The 15,674-nt window shown below is 40.1% G+C and overlaps 1 protein-coding gene and 1 long non-coding RNA gene across 5 annotated transcripts in view; one reads left to right on the top strand and one right to left on the bottom strand.

Moving 5' to 3' along the window:
* AMPD3 (adenosine monophosphate deaminase 3) overlaps window positions 1-5,537 on the bottom strand; it is a 35,943-nt gene extending 30,406 nt beyond the window's left edge. For 2 of the 4 annotated variants that reach the window (XM_075755167.1, XM_075755170.1), the window contains exons 1-2: window positions 4,821-5,208; window positions 1,736-1,961 (exon numbers count right to left, since the gene is read on the bottom strand). In XM_075755167.1, coding sequence (XP_075611282.1) covers window positions 1,736-1,961; window positions 4,821-4,842 — 248 coding nt within the window. In that variant the 5' untranslated portion in view covers window positions 4,843-5,208. Of the gene's footprint in view, window positions 1-1,735; window positions 1,962-3,534; window positions 4,796-4,820; window positions 5,209-5,401 lie in introns of those variants that run through there. The other 2 variants (XM_075755168.1, XM_075755169.1) reach the window with 2 other exon arrangements.
* Window positions 5,538-5,676: 139 nt separating this feature from the next.
* On the top strand, window positions 5,677-13,510 carry LOC142602106 (uncharacterized). Its single transcript, XR_012835798.1, has 3 exons — window positions 5,677-5,906; window positions 6,793-6,868; window positions 13,278-13,510. It is a non-coding gene; the product is annotated as an uncharacterized LOC142602106 (long non-coding RNA).
* Window positions 13,511-15,674: the final 2,164 nt, after the last annotated feature.

Genomic DNA, 15,674 nt, shown 5'->3' with positions numbered 1-15,674 from the left:
AATGCTGTATTTTTCAGTGAAGTAATTGTAATACCTTAAGTGAAGTTTTGGAATATCTCTAAAGATTTAATTAATTTTCCTTACTCAGTTTAAATGTATTTAAATGTATTTTAAATGTTCATATAATAAATAAATAAATGTTATAAACTAACTGTGATATCACTTTCTTTTGCACTGTGGAAATACTCCCTCATTTTAAAAACTAGATGCCAAAACCTTAAAATATTAGTAAGAACCACTAACAAAGAAAAAAGAATACTGGAAAACTCTCTGGAAGTTGTATATTACTTCTGTGACATTTTGAAGAACAAGAACATGCAGTGCTGATATGATTAATACCCTATGACCAAATTCCATCCTCTCTTAAGTACTTGTAGCCACCTTTGAAATCAGTATGGAATTCTTGAAAGGCAGTGTTGGATAAACTGCAACTGAAAACAACAGAAGTTTTACTCATGTAACTGTCCTTGAAGTATGCTTCAGTCCTGTAGGACAGGGATGAATACTTGTTCTGCTCCCACATGGAAGCAACATACATATCATATCCCACTTCCCACAGTTAAACTTGTACGAAACCCAAGGTACAATTTCACAGAACGTATTTCTGTAACACAATTTCCCAAATTAAAAGTGAAACTTACTAGTTCAGGAGGAAAGATATACCAAATAGTTGTTTGAATGAAAACATCTAGTTTTCCCTTCTGTGCTTGTTTATGTCTGTGAACATGCCAACTGGGAAACAAACCCCCTTGCACACTTCAAAATCAAAAGTCTCAGCCTGTATCATCAGTGTGTCATACCTTTAATTAATTAAATTGACTCTTTTCTCTTTCAGAAATATGATGCCAAGCATTGCCCAACTGATTGTCTGCAACTAACTTGGCACATGTGTTTAGCTACCACTTTCAAAGGCTTCCTTGTTTGCCTGCTTTTTGATGAGTCTGTACACATCCAAGTCATTTGGTGTCAGACTGCTGCTGTGCTCATGTGACTCTAGGAAAAGGTCTAGCCAGTCCACTGAAGTGAAGATACTGGAACAGCCTGACATCAGGGTACAGCTACCTCTCTCACAGAAGAAAATCATAAATCAAATCAAGTTTGGCTTCGTTAGATTAATGGATAAACCAAAGACGGATCAGTTTTTTTGGTTTTGTTTTGTTTTTTTAAAGAAAAGTCAAAATGTGCACTTTTATGGCTGATAGCGGTTATATTTTATCTCTGTGAGTTAAGGAAACCTATGAATAACCTCATTATGCCAATACCACTTTTCACTTTCTCCCTTGATGTTAAATGTCAAGTCTTTGCTTTCATCTATTTTTACAGAGACTAAAAGAAGTATCATACCAACTGTCATTTTCTCTGTGTTAAAATTTTCCATTTCTCTGAATGAAACCAGAATAATAGGGTAGGGAAGTGTTTCTTTTTCTAACCCCTTTTACATTAAACAGGGTTGTGTTCATTTCTGCCCAGCTATGCTGTTTGTTAAACTTGCCTAAGCAACGTCTATGCTATTGCTGGAAACGCAGCTGAGACAACCTCACCAATCCAAGCTCCCTAGGGCCCATCCCCACACCTGCATAACACAGAAGCACATCACGCAGGTGCCCTTGGTACCTGCTGTTGATCTTTCTCCTGAAGTAATAATAGACAGAATGTTATTTGCCAAATACTTCAGTATTAACTCAAACTCATTTAAAAAACTAATTTCCACTAAGAAAGCGACTACTGAACAAACCTTTTAGCTGTCTCCACAGACTGTTGCTCTGCCAGTTCCTTCTGCAGTTCCCTTTCCTTGGCCTCTTTCTGCCCAATTGGGCAGTCTTCAGGCACGGTGAATAACGACAAGGCATCTTTGCTGTCTTCTTCTCGGAGAACTTTAGCAAACACCTTCTCTGCTAAAAGTCGCACTTGCTCATCAACCTCAGAGATGTTCAGCTTTGGAAACTGTCTGGGCATCTCGGCTAGTAAGGAAGACAGTTGACAAAGTTATAACTACAAGAATAAAGATATATGAGAGACTGGGGGGTTTTTTGTGGTACACTGATGAAAACTAAGAGCTTTGAGCAAAGGCAGAATAAAGTAGAACAGCTATGCAAAATTTAACTAGTATGCTGAACACAAGAACCACAGGTATCCACAGAGCATCTTTACCTGTGGAGCCATGCCAATTTGTGAATCAGGAACTTTTTGGTATACTCATGAAAGTTCCTAAGATATGTACATACAAATTTGTCAGCAGATTCCACTTACTTGCGTAATTAGATAGACTATTACATGCAATGTAATGTATACTTAGCTGTACGTACTGCACTGAACTTGGAAATCACATTCATTCAGTTGCCTGCCACCTTCTGTGCTCAGTGATTTCAAACCAATTTTAGAGCCACAAGCAAATTGGAAAAGAAGGTTGCACATTCCTACCTCACCCCATCCTTTCCACAAATAAGCAAGTCATGGAGCCGGTGTGAAGTAAAATGGTTGCACAACAGGAGCAAATATGTAGTTAACTCAGTGACTTTTATTTATATATTTAGTTTCAGTAGCTCATATCCTGCTTTTGAATTGTATGTGGGAAGCACATAGGCTATGGACTTTAGAAAAATATTTCAATGCCAAGTAGAAACTAAAAATATGTTTTATGTTTAAAATTTTTATTTAAATAGCCTTTCATCACAAAATATGTTCATTTTATTATAACAGCACTACTAAAAATACCATCTTTAGTGTTTCTTCTGTAGTTTCATGACTTTATTTCATTCTCATACAATCCCAAATGTGAATTTTGACTTATCTAGTAGCATTCTGGAGGAGGAGAAATACAGTCCTTGTAAGCTACTGACCAGCATTGTTTATTATGTACTATAAAGCTTTTTGAATGCCTTCAGTATAATGGAGTTTGTCACAAATAAGATTAAATTTTTATTACATAAATTAAAAATAGCAATGAACATATCACAAGAAATGGATACAAGCACTGCCAGAATATGAAGTGTGTGTCCAAAACTGGCATTTCAGAATCCTTTTTTGTTACAAAAATGCAAACATGTAAGATTATATTCATGTAAATAACGATGTATGCTGAAAGTCAGCATGGCAGTTTTTAATCACTCCAGGCATAACTTATCAGAGCCTGCATTACAGTATTTCTGTAGGCATGCTGCAAGTTTCACATGTTGATATGCGATCCTTTTGATATGTGATCCTGTTGTTTTCAGCCTAAAAGATTCTAATTAATGTTCACCTGTTTTCACAGTTGCTTTGAGAACACTATTGCTTTTATTCTAAAAGCAAATATAGTATGAAAAGGTGATGAGAGGTATATTGGACCATAACATGGCAATTTAGTCATCATCTACATTGTGTTCTTATTTCGTATGAACCATTTCACAGCCCAGTGGAAAAGCGACACTGATTTTAAAGAACTGTGGATCTGACTCTATGCAGTTTTTCTGCCTGGAGAGTATTTGTTTTGCAATTAGTATTGAGTCTTCATAAAATCAAGTATAACTACATAAGAAATATAAAAATACATACATGTTTAGCTGAGTGATTCAATGACAATGCACTGTGATGTCTTAGAAGCATCCAAACTTAGATTTGGTTTCTCAATTTCAAACCTCAATGAAGTCATGGGAGTCTTTCCACTGACCGCAATGAACACAGTTGTCAGCAACAGTAACTGCCATACATACAGCTGCCAGCAACAAGGGCCTTTTGGACCACTTCAGACAGGCAAGACAGTCTTTATAATTACTGGACTACAGTACAAGTGCTAGCAATAATAGTAAAATATAAAAGAATGTATCTTTTGCAGCTAAATCACCAATTAAAATATTTTCAGTACTTACCTGACTAGGACAGGAAAAATCAATTGGTTGTATGTTTATCATTGACTGAGTATTTTCCTAGTAGAAATGAACTTTTTCAATGGGAATTGTGATCAGAAACAGAAATGCAATAGGCAATACAGTGCATGAAAAACCATACTGTATTTTAGATCATTACAATAAGATAGTGAAGAGTCAGAATATATAGATACAAGTACAATCCTCTACTGACACCAAAGGATTTTTCTTTCTTACAGAACCTGATCTCATGTTCTTTGCTCAAGCAAACGAGACTAAGGCTCTAAACACTTTGAAAGGTATGTTCACCCACATCACTCCTAACTTATGTCACTGAAATTAGTTTAATAAATGTAAAACAGTCGTGAGACACTTCTTGCAATAAGTAAGCTGTGCCATCCCAAACTGAAGAGAAATGAGGATCTTGTATCCCGTATCCTTCTATAGGAGTGCTGTCCTTTACCCAAAGTGAGCAACAGAAAGCAACAGCTAGACATCTTAATGGGATGGGGAGGGGGTATGAGTGCCATCCAGCAACCAGCAAATGCTCTTTTCCTAGATATCTCTCTCACAGAAAGGCTATTTTGGTGCTCTTTAGTTCCGCAGCTTTGTGTAAGAAAAGAAAGCTATTTCTCCTGAAACATGCTACATAAAAAATGATGGCATCGTTATTTAAAAAGCAATTATTGATCAGGAATGTAATAGGCTTGAATATGTAATGAGCACACACCATGAAAACAACAACCGCCATCACCTCCAAGCCCCCACGGATGGTCAGCTGGCAGGGCGGGGAGCCGCATCCTGCCGCCGGCAGCAGGTAGGGCAGGGCCAGGCGCGGGGCTCGGCCCGGGGGCGCTCCCGCCGCAGGAGCCCCGGACACGGCCGCCCAGGGCCCGTCCCCGCCAGGGCGGCGGCCAAGGTCACCAACACCCCGGGCCAGCCCGGCACGGCGCTGCCTCCTGCCTCAGGACTTACCTAGCGCCCCAGGGAAAGCCATGCTGGGGCAGGGCCGGGCCCTGCCACCGGCTGGAAAGAGTCTATCAGAAGCCGCCGGTGGAGTAGGAGAAGCGACAGAGGGAGGAGCTGCTCCCGCCAGATGCCGCCGCTCCCCTCTGCCGCATTCACCCGCCAGCCGGCCACCGCAGTGCCGCGCCGCCCCCTCCCCGGCCCTTTATGGCCGCCACGGCCCCCGGGCGGAGGAGCCCACTCGCCGCGCCGCTAGTACCGCTGGGGCGGCCAGCTGCCTCCTGGGCAGCAGCATCGCGGCCCGGGACGGCTCCGTAGCAGGTGGGGCCGGGGGCAGGCGGAAGGAGAGCGCTGAGAAGGGGGGCGGCGAGCGCGGAGTGCAGCCTCCTGCCGGGCGAAGCGCCAGCCACAGGGTCGACCCCCCCCCCCCCCTGTCCCACAGGTCCGGCTGGGCCGGGGGGGCGGGGAGGAAGGGGGAGCTGCCCTGCCCCGCTCCGCCCAGCCCAGCCCTGGCGCAGGGGGCGAGCGATGCAGGGGGCCGTTAACGGTCGCCCTGACAGGGCGGGGTGAGGTGCGCGCCCTATCCGTACCTCTCTGAGGAGACTCCCGCTCGCGGTGGCGGGGGTTGTTTCTCTCAGGAGGCGCCAGCCGTTTCGGCCACTGTCCGGCCCCCCTTGTCCCGCGGCTGCACCTGCGGCGACGGGAGTGGTGAGGGGCACGAGCGGGGCCTCCCCCGCGGGGCCGTGGCCTCAGCGGACGCCAGAGGATCCGAGGGAAATCTTCCTTCCCTGCGCCGTGCCGGCCCCTTCCCCTTCAGAGGCTTCAAGATAGAGTCGCGCTGTCACATGTCTCCTCGTCGGCGTGGGAGGGAGTTACCCAAGGCGCACCGCCCCGGCCCGGCCCGGCCCCGGCCCCGGCCCACCTCAGCCCGCCCGAGCTTGCCTCAGCTGCGGGGTAGCCGGCGCGGGGTGCCTCTTGAGTGCCGCCTTAGCAAGCGCTTATTTCAAAACTCCTCTGCAAAAAGCGCTTTAATGTAGAAAACTTTGGTTCGAGACCAGAACGTCGTGAGGCTGGTGCAAAGATGACACCCGATAAGTAAGTTTGCTGATGATGTATCCCTATCAAAAGTGTTTTCAACAATGTCCGCCCTTAAGTGTAGTGATACGGTTCAGATACTCGTATAGAGTTAAAAAAAAAAACAAAAACACTTACCAGGTAAAAAGCCCAAGACAAATAACTGAAGGTCAAAACAAGCATGACTCAGCAGGAATGAAAAAAATTAATGTTAAATAATTTGACCTTATTTTGAGAGATTCCAGGCCCTGAAGCTAAAAGTTCTAGGGATGTTTACGGTAAATTTGGGTTATAATACTTGGAGTCTAATTCAAAGACATTTAAATATAAAAGTATCTTTACAGTTCAGGGAAACACTGGGAATGTAGCAACTGAAGAACAAGGTCCTTTGTATAAAAACATAATCAGGGCAAAGGTAGATCTCCCAAAACATGTGAGGGATCAGGTAGTTCTGTGGCAAGTGTACTGTTCCCCCCATGTCTTCCCAACTCGGTAAACAAAGAAATGCTCCATTCATAAACCTCAGGTGGGTTTGGCTTCAGAAATTCCCTTATTTCACACAGCTGGTGAAGGAACAGAAGTGAAAAGTAGGTGACAATACAAAGTTTGAGTCCCAAAGAAGAGTTGCAAAAGTTTGCAAAGTCTGAGTTGCAAAGACCAGCTATTTTGACTCTTGTACTAGTGTTAACATGATCACCTTCATAATGCTTAGCTTAAAAAAGCTAAGAATTATGGCTACAGCTGCTGTATGAGACATGTACCAATCCAACGCATTTGAAAATGAGTCAGCCATCCAAAATCATAAAAATAATTATTTTAAAATAATAATAATACTTTTTTTAAAAATAGACATTCTTGCTCAGCTTGGAAAAAAGGCTTATGCTGTGTGTGCATGTTTCTCCCACAGTAACTCTGAATGTCTTCATCAGCTGCTGCCAGGCTACACCCAGACAAGCCATCTGCCACCCAGGAAACTACATACTGTAAGTGTCTGTAAGTCTGACTCATGGTTGCCCTGCCCACATGATATATGAGTAAAGGACACCTGTTGCTGCTGGCCATTCAGTACACCCATTGATTGCTGATCTGTTGGTCGTGCTTCCCTTCTCTTGTTCCCCATGTCCTTCTCAAAAACTACTTGCCTGAACTTGCCCAAACTTTCTTGCTTCCCATCATAGCATTTGCCTGGCAATTTGGGCTCCTTAGTGGCCCTCTAATCATAACTGTGCCCTGCCTGCTGGACTCAGGTATCCCATTGCTTCTTGAATTCCTCTTCTCAGCTTAGCAATTGGGTCTTGCCTCTGCACTTGATTTAATCTCTCTTCTAACTTTGGGATGCAAGAGCCTGGAAGAGTTCCCTCTTGTGCTATTGCTGGCTTTCTACCAACCACAATAAAAAAATAATGGTCTGAAAGATAGCAGAGTTCCTACAGTTTTCTTTCATGGAAACAGGCAGCTCTGTGTGCCTCAAGTGAAGAAAACATTGCAGTGTGAGTCCATATTTTATGAAGGCCAGAGAATTCACACAGAAGGGAGACCTTAAAAATGCCTTAACAAAGAAAAAGCACTGAAGGTGCTATGACTGTATTAAATAGTCATAGGTGACCATGACTATTTAAATGAGCTTTCCTTTTGTAACAAGTTGGAAACCTTTAAAGGCAACTGAGATCATAAGTTAGTAAATACATCTATAGTAATTGAAGCATTGAGAAAATACTATTGCAAGATGTGTAATAGCATCAGGATGGATTGTAAGAATAGGGTAATGGTAATAAATTAACATGAAAATATTTCAAGTCCTCTCACATTTTGCAGAAGCAATTACTATGATCAATTATTTTACAAACTGTGTTCAGAGCATCCAGTTTCATGTCCCATCTCTGCTCTCATAATGAACAATTCACATGTGTCTTTGGAAAATGGAAGTAACACTAAGCTGACAACAATGAAATATCATATTTTCAACAGTAGATGTTATTTTATGCTTCCATTAGCACCTGCAAAACATAAAGCATTAAACTTTGCATCCAGACTTAGAACACCCCAGTGATGTCAGTCAACACCTTGTTAAACATTTGCCATCTGGCCCATGAAGGACTCTTCCTGCCAGTCCAGTTTGTGGATACATTATACTTTTATAACTGTACTAAAAGTAGTGCAAGTGTCTCCAGAGTTATAAATGTTCTGGTTCCTATTGTAAAATGGCAGTACTTTCTGAAGCCATCTGGGTTTTTGTTGACTTCTTTTGTGTAGCAAGCAGTAGTTCTCTCAGGTAAATTTTGCACTGTGTAAAAATGTATTTATTTTTCTCCTTTTAATCTTACTATACAAGAAAAAGTTATCCCCTTCCTTTTAACACAAATTTACAACTGATAATGTTTCTTTATATTATTTTTTAAATTCTGTATTTCTGTTATGCCTTCAACTTGCTTTAAGCCCTACTTTAGAGATTATTCTTTTGGTGAAAGTAGTAAACTCATGATTATTCCCGTATACATGGTATTTGGACTGCTCTTTCGCAGTCAGTCTATTTTAACAAAAGGAAATGCAATAAAACTTTTAAAGATTTGCTTGCATGTCAACATCTACTGAGAAATGGAATAAAATAAATAAAACCCTAAATATACATCTGTGTTGTTAATACTTATTTTTAGAAACAGAGAAATCTTGTCTGGGAGATCTTTAAACCTGGAATGGATATTCATCAAAATTAGGAAATGGTCTCTCATTCTCACTTGAAATTGTTTCAGTTGTTATAACATACTGCTTTCATTTGAACAGTGCCTTAAAAGGTAATGGATTTTGAATTCATTTTTAAGAATAGATTCATATTACTGACTGTGGTATTGATAACAACAAAACAACTAATGGATCAAATTAAATATTTCAATCTATAATGTACCCATTAGTGGCATCCAAGCAATATTAGGCCTAGTACTCTCTTTTAGGATCTTCAGTCAGTTCAGTTAATGATATGCTTGGCACACATGCATTTACTTACTGAAGAGTAACTGACATTCCAACAGTAAAAAACCACAGTTAAATAAAGTAATCTCCAAAAGCTGGAGGGGAGGTTTGTGTCAAATGTGAAATGTAATTGAATCGCATTATCAAATACTCTCTACTAGAAAGGAAGAATGATTCAACTTTTTATACAAAACAAGAGATGAAAATTGTAATAATTCAAAAAAGGGAGAAAATTGCTCCACTGAATGATAGAAATTATGCAGAGCAAATTATATCTGTCTGTTTTGTAAAGCCAGCAAATCAAAAAAGCATCATCTTTTTTATCCACTGCTTTTGAAAAAACTTGTCGAAATTAATTGGGCATATGAGTATTCAGTCCTGTATTTGAATTAGACCCAGTTAAGAACTCTTGATACAAATGATTGGGTCTTTCTCAGTACTGAGTTAAACTAGAATTTGTGAATCTGAAAATTTGGATCCTACTTTAAATAGAAGCAGCAAATTTTCTATGTTTTAGAGACTGCTCAAGACCATTCCAGGAAGTATGCAAGAGGGCAACAAGGAGGAGAAACTTTGATTAGGCCAGTTTTTTATAAACTCCATCTTGGATAGTTGTAGTGTTTGGAATATGTACATACAAGATACAATTATGCTTCTATAAAATGCAAAATGTTTTGAAAATTATATGCACTGACATTAGAACTGATAGTAAATTTGGAATTCAGTTTCTTGGGTTTTTTTCAGTCAAATGACATTCTCTGTTCTGAAAGGATACCTGCGAGTATAATTGTCCCAGGGTATATTATTATAAAATAAAAGACATATAGTATGCAAATATAAATCTGGTTCTTTAAAAACTGAAATGGAAGTGGGAACTATAGCAGTTACAAAAGGATTGTAACTGGTGTAAGGACTGTTCAGTCACTGCTTTAAAAATAAACTAGGAAAGTATCTGTACAGTCCTAATAATCTCAGTCTGAAATAACATAAGTTTTCCATGAGTTTATAAATGGAACATACTGTAATACTTTGTTGCACAAGAAAGGTTTACAAGCAAGATGGGAGGCTTTGGTGTGTTTGGAATTGTGAACTGTCATTCAGATATTTGGAAAGGTTTCTTTCCAGCCAGTTGGCAAATTCTTTGCTGCTTTGCTTTGTCACAACAGCCAAGTAAAAATGCTAGTTTAAAACCAGTTTATCTCAAACCTACTTAGCTTGGAGTTTGCAAGTCTTTACCCTTGATAGAAGACTGCCTTGCTCTGACATGATACATAATTTATCTGAAATTCTGCAACTGTTCTAAGGAGGAGAGACCTGACTGTATTACACAAATGTGAAGCTGAGAGACCTTTTATCTGATTTATAAAATGGATGATTTTCTGAAAGTTATATTTCACATCTGTTAAGTAATATGCAGATTAAATACTTTTTAACCGCCACTCTGATGTGCAAAACTGTTTTGCTCAGCTTTAAGAGGAATATTATTTGCTTAGAATGCACATAAATATTCAGCAAGAAACAGTCTAATAAAGTAGACACTGACAGTGCATGATAAATAGTGAAACACTGTAATTACAGCTCACAAAGGGGAACTCTATGGTCTTATTTTGGAAACCCCTAAAATAAAGAATATTCTGAATTATTTGATTTCTGCAAAAATCAGTACTGGAATCTAAACTGTATGTTTATAATGGGTTTACATATTATATTTGCAGTGGAAATGCAAATAGTTCCGTTAAGTGACACTCGGTTCTGCATTTGTATTACTTTCAGATGACCATTAAGGTTTTGTGATGAACTGTGATAAGGGTTTGCATGTGGATTATTTGGCCCTCAAGTCAAAAGTTTCATTCCCAAATAACAGATATCTGTATGATGCAGGTGGAGCACGTAACTGCCCAGAAACTGGGAAATGCAAGATAGGGTTTAGACATAACCTTACACAAACATTATATAGCCTTAAACGAACTCAGGGCTAGGTGTTGCTGAACTGCAGTCTTCCCTGTCCTCGGAAAATCCCGTCTTCTCTTTGTTTTAGAAGTGTATTTTCCAAATCTCTCTTTGTACAAGTGTGAGTGAAACTCTACAACCTCCAAAGTTCATTTGTACACAGGGATTCCTAGTGGCCATTTTACAGCCCAGATAAACCTTCTCTATGTTGCTTGTGTAGTGCTAAGCAGGCATAGTTGGCAAGAAATCCAACCCAAAATCCAACTTAAGTTTCATGTAGAAACTTAAACTTGACCTGGGAGGAATTGCTTTATTATTTTTATCCAACCTGCCTAAGAAAAAAAGCTATAGCTAGGCCTATGCTTATATTCAAAATGACTTAGAAAGCCCCTGTCTTCTTTCCGTAAAGCTCATCTAAAATATTAGGTGTGGCACTCTATAGCTTGTGAATTTTTCCATCATTTTTGTTCTACCCCACAGACAGTGGGAAAACAACATATTTTATTTTTTTGTAACCACGTTCGCCAAGAGGGCAACACGTCAGCCTGCCACTATGAAGCACCAGGATGCGCACTGCACTGCGCTCCGCTCCGCTCCTCTCTCCCGCCTGGGCAGGGCCGAGGGCGAGGCGTGCGGCACCACCGGCTGTGCGGGGCTGCGGCCGGAGCTCACTGCCCTCCCTGGGGCCTGGGGCCACGCCGGCGTTATGTAAACAGCAGTTACACAAGGAATGCAGATTTCACCTTACATAACCGTTCATTCCTATCTGAGACTTCTTTATTTGTACTATTAGTGTGTGTAAATTAAAAGGAGGGAAAAGCAGTGTTTACACTATTAGAGATATATCTGTTTCCAAAGTGACTTGATGACCTGTTTGCTGCTGTGGTACTTTTCACTCAGGCAATTTCATGAAACTCCTGGCTCTTCCTTAACCTCGAAGAATTCTCTTCTATTTGAAAAAAACCTGCATATATACCTAAGTCATATTTCTGCCTTTTTCTGGGCTTCAGGGCTTCTGTGCTTGATGCCTCACTCAATTCCCTCTATACTATTTTTTGATTCTGCAACTCTTATATACCTTTCCTTTTTGATTTAGTGCCCCTGATAAGTTGGGGGGTGGGGAGGAGTGTGTATGGTTTGTTTTGGGGTTTTTTTGTTTAGTTGGTTGGGTTTATGTTGGGGTTTATTTCCCCTTTCCTTTAGCCTTTTTTGTCCCTGGAAAGGCCTTGAATTCCATGGATACCTTGAAGGATTGGTGTACAGGGGTGCTCTGCTCAGAGTTTTGCTCTGGTTCTCTTCTTACACATTTTTGACCATACACCATAACCCTTTCCTTTTGCATTTGTTGCTAATGCTCAGCCAGACCTATAAGGAAAATCCAGTATGACCAGAAACATTAGTAGGTAGTTAGATGGTGTCAAAGACAGAGCAATCCTTTTCCTGTTGTGCCTCACCTGTATTGCTTTATAATCTTTATGAACTGGAGGTGGAATCTGGACTATCTTAACTGATTGTCATCAGTCAGTGAATGCCTCCCAAGAATGCGTCCAGTTCCATTTTTAACCGTGTCTGTCTTGGCGTCCACAACATCCTACGGTGGTGAGCTTGTTCTACAGCTTCATTGTGCAGTGTGAGCCAGGGGGATGAGGGCCAGCTTTAATCCAAAAATTGTATGACCAGATATAGCACAGCTCTTTGAGCTCTTGATTTTTGCTGCAAAGACATCCTCTAACTGATGCTTAGACAGGTCACAGCAATGCATTATTGAGCCAAAGGAATGTGGTTAGATTACCATGCTCAGGCATACTATGCTACCATGGAAAGACAAAGGGGCTGTGGGGATTTATTACATCTCTGTATGTAATAAACTCTTTGCTAGATCATGCAGCCGAAAAGAAAAGAAGTAATTTCCACAGGGAGTAGCTCAAATGCAGACAAATCTCTTTGAGACTCAGGCAGCCAATAGAGGCTGGAAAAGTGTGAAATGAAAGGTGACCTGCAAGATTAGTCAGCTTATACCTGTACAATCCAGTGGGCATAAGCAAAGAGTAGGGGAACAGCCAGTTTTCTCAGATCCAGACAAAAGTGGAAGAAAAAAAGCTGTTAAACTCATTGCCTGGTTTTCCTAATGATCCGTTTCTGAATTTTGACAACCTTTTGTTTATAAAGCAGAAATATCAGAGGAATCTAGAACTTAAAGTAGTAGATAATAAAAAAAAAAGATCATCACATTGATATTTCTTCAACTTCTTTTTTCATTTCAATTTAGTCTTTCTTCAAAATTCAGGTTGTGTTGTTATTTCACATAAATGTAAGATTAATTTAAAACTGTTATAAATATGCTATCCCAAAACAATGGGGAAAGGTAAATTTGCTGTGTGCAAACATTCATTTAGTAATCTGGTACTGAAACTGGATATTTGGTAAAAGAACAAGAGTAAACTTCACATACATTCTATCTCTTCGCTTTTCCAGATATGCTTTAACAGTTCATAATGTACTGAATCTGTTCATACCAAATATAGCTGTTGTTGATTGCCAAAATACTCTGCAAGGACTACTCCAGTGAATTCTACAGATGAAAATCATGCACCAAGGAAGAACAAAAAGTTTTAAAGGCGTAACTATTACGGCCATGTCCAGAGTGATAGTTGCAAGGTTGCTAAGAAAAAAACCCCAACATCCATTTCTTTTCTGACGTGAGAAAGTATGCTAATTGTAGCTGAAGACTAGAGAAGAAAGGATTGTACATCTGTAACACCTCTGAAAGACATATAAAATGTTTTCACAGTGCCAAATGAAATTAGTCATTAATTTTGCTGATTAATAATGTGGAATCAGTTTTCCCCAACATTAAGGCTAGTTTGGGTCCCTTGTTCTGAAAAGAAGTATCTGACTGCCAATCAGCCCGGCCAGCTCTGGGATGATCACTTTGAAAGAATGGAATGCAAGGATAATCCCTCAGGGCAATTTTTCAGCATTTTGCATCGTTGTGGGAGGGAAGGGGTGCTTACATGACTTAGGGATCCATAGCTGCCTTAGTGATGCCTTGAGTTACTTGTAACGAGCTCAAGACAAAAAGGATAGTTTTTCTTGTGCCAGTAGGATGCAGACTGGTGCAAAGTGGTTCCAGAAATGGAAGAGCATATCAGTAGCTTAAAACCACTTTTACCAACTTGGGGCCAGAGTCCATAGCCTTCATTTTCCCATCCTTAGTCACCACACAGGCATCCTATGGGCACAATTAACTGTGAAAATTTGGTAAAACACAGAGCAGAATCAGAAAGCCAATGCCTTTTTGCCCCTTGTGCTGGCTATCAGTTCCAAGCTGGTCAAAGGCTGAAGACAATTTTCCTTTTTCTTTCTTTCTTTCTTTCTTTCTTTCTTTCTTTCTTTCTTTCTTTCTTTCTTTCTTTCTTTCTTTCTTCCTTTCTTCCTTTCTTCCTTTCTTCCTTTCTTCCTTTCTTCCTTTCTTCCTTTCTTCCTTTCTTCCTTTCTTTTCTTTCTTTCTTTCTTTCTTTCTTTCTTCCTTTCTTCCTTTCTTTCTTTCTTCCTTTCTTCCTTTCTTCCTTTCTTCCTTTCTTCCCTTTCTTTCCTTTCTTTTCTTCCTTTCTTTCCTTTCTTTCTTTCTTTCTTTCTTTCTTTCTTTCTTTCTTTCTTTCTCTATGTTTCCTTGTGATCATTCACAATAGAGGCTCTTCTAGAAAAATTTACACAATCCATAATGACTGTCAATGGAGTGCATCTGTGAATCATACCTACTTTTCAAAACTCGTGGAGGCTTGGGAAATGCTGTACTTTAAAAAGCCAACAGAGCCACCTAGTGTTTAAATTTAAAATGTACAGTTTTGTGTGTTTTGGACTTCGATGCGGCAAGAGCAAGATCTAGGTACAATCTCAATGATCAGAGAGGGAAAACAACTCACAGTCTTTCATATTAATCCCTGACAGTTCTTGTTTCTTACTAACTGTACAGTTATATGTGCTAGAATTAACAGTGTTAAAATTGTATGTGAAGATTTCTATTACTTCACTAGAGACACCCAAGACTAGTCAAAAAGTTTTCTCTAATATTTAGCCTCAGCCACTTTCATACTATGATTTTTAGTTATGCATTTTCATCTCTTCTTGGCATTTAAACCCTTCAGATACCTGTGCTGCTTCGTTGCCTACTGCTTCAGGGTGTATACTTAATCAGTTGTTTTCTGTAGTGCGGCCTTCCTTCTGTGAACTGTCTTTTTGACAGTCTGGCATATCAAACTTGATGTAGTGCTCTGGAGTTGGTCAGAAAGCTGGTAAGAGGCCACGTTGCAGGTTTCTTACTTCTTTCCTCAAAATGCTGCAACAAGCTTCAATGGCTGTTATCTCCCTTCCCAGTAATCAGCATGCATGCATGCACACAACAGACGTGCAGACAATTTACACCGATTTTTCCCCGCATCATTTCTCATGGTGAACTTAGATATAATGGCTCAACGTTTGTCATCCACAGTCATTTCCCTTATTACATATTCATATTGCCATTTTCTGCCTGTATGTATAACCACTAGAGAAAAAGAAAGATTATTTTTATAGTTATTTTCTAAATAGTTGGGCTGGCTCTGTTCTCCTAATGAAACCTAAGAAGGTGAGTGCAGATTAACGAATGACTACTCAACAAACAGGCAGAACAGGATTTTGCTGCCATATAGAGAAAAGACTGGGGTCAAAGCAGACCATGACTGAGCCAACCTAACAGCTTCTGCTGCCATGGGAGATATAGGGCAGAGGACAAAAGGAGTCACACTAAGAAGAGCCACTGGTGTTTTTGAGACAAATCACCTCTTCCTGGGTCCATGTCAGAAGTCATTGTACTATAATAATTCTCTTTAA

The sequence above is a fragment of the Balearica regulorum genome, chromosome 5 (assembly GCF_011004875.1).
Source record: "Balearica regulorum gibbericeps isolate bBalReg1 chromosome 5, bBalReg1.pri, whole genome shotgun sequence".
Lineage (NCBI taxonomy): Eukaryota > Metazoa > Chordata > Aves > Gruiformes > Gruidae > Balearica > Balearica regulorum.
This window is presented reverse-complemented; position numbering and strand designations above follow the sequence as displayed.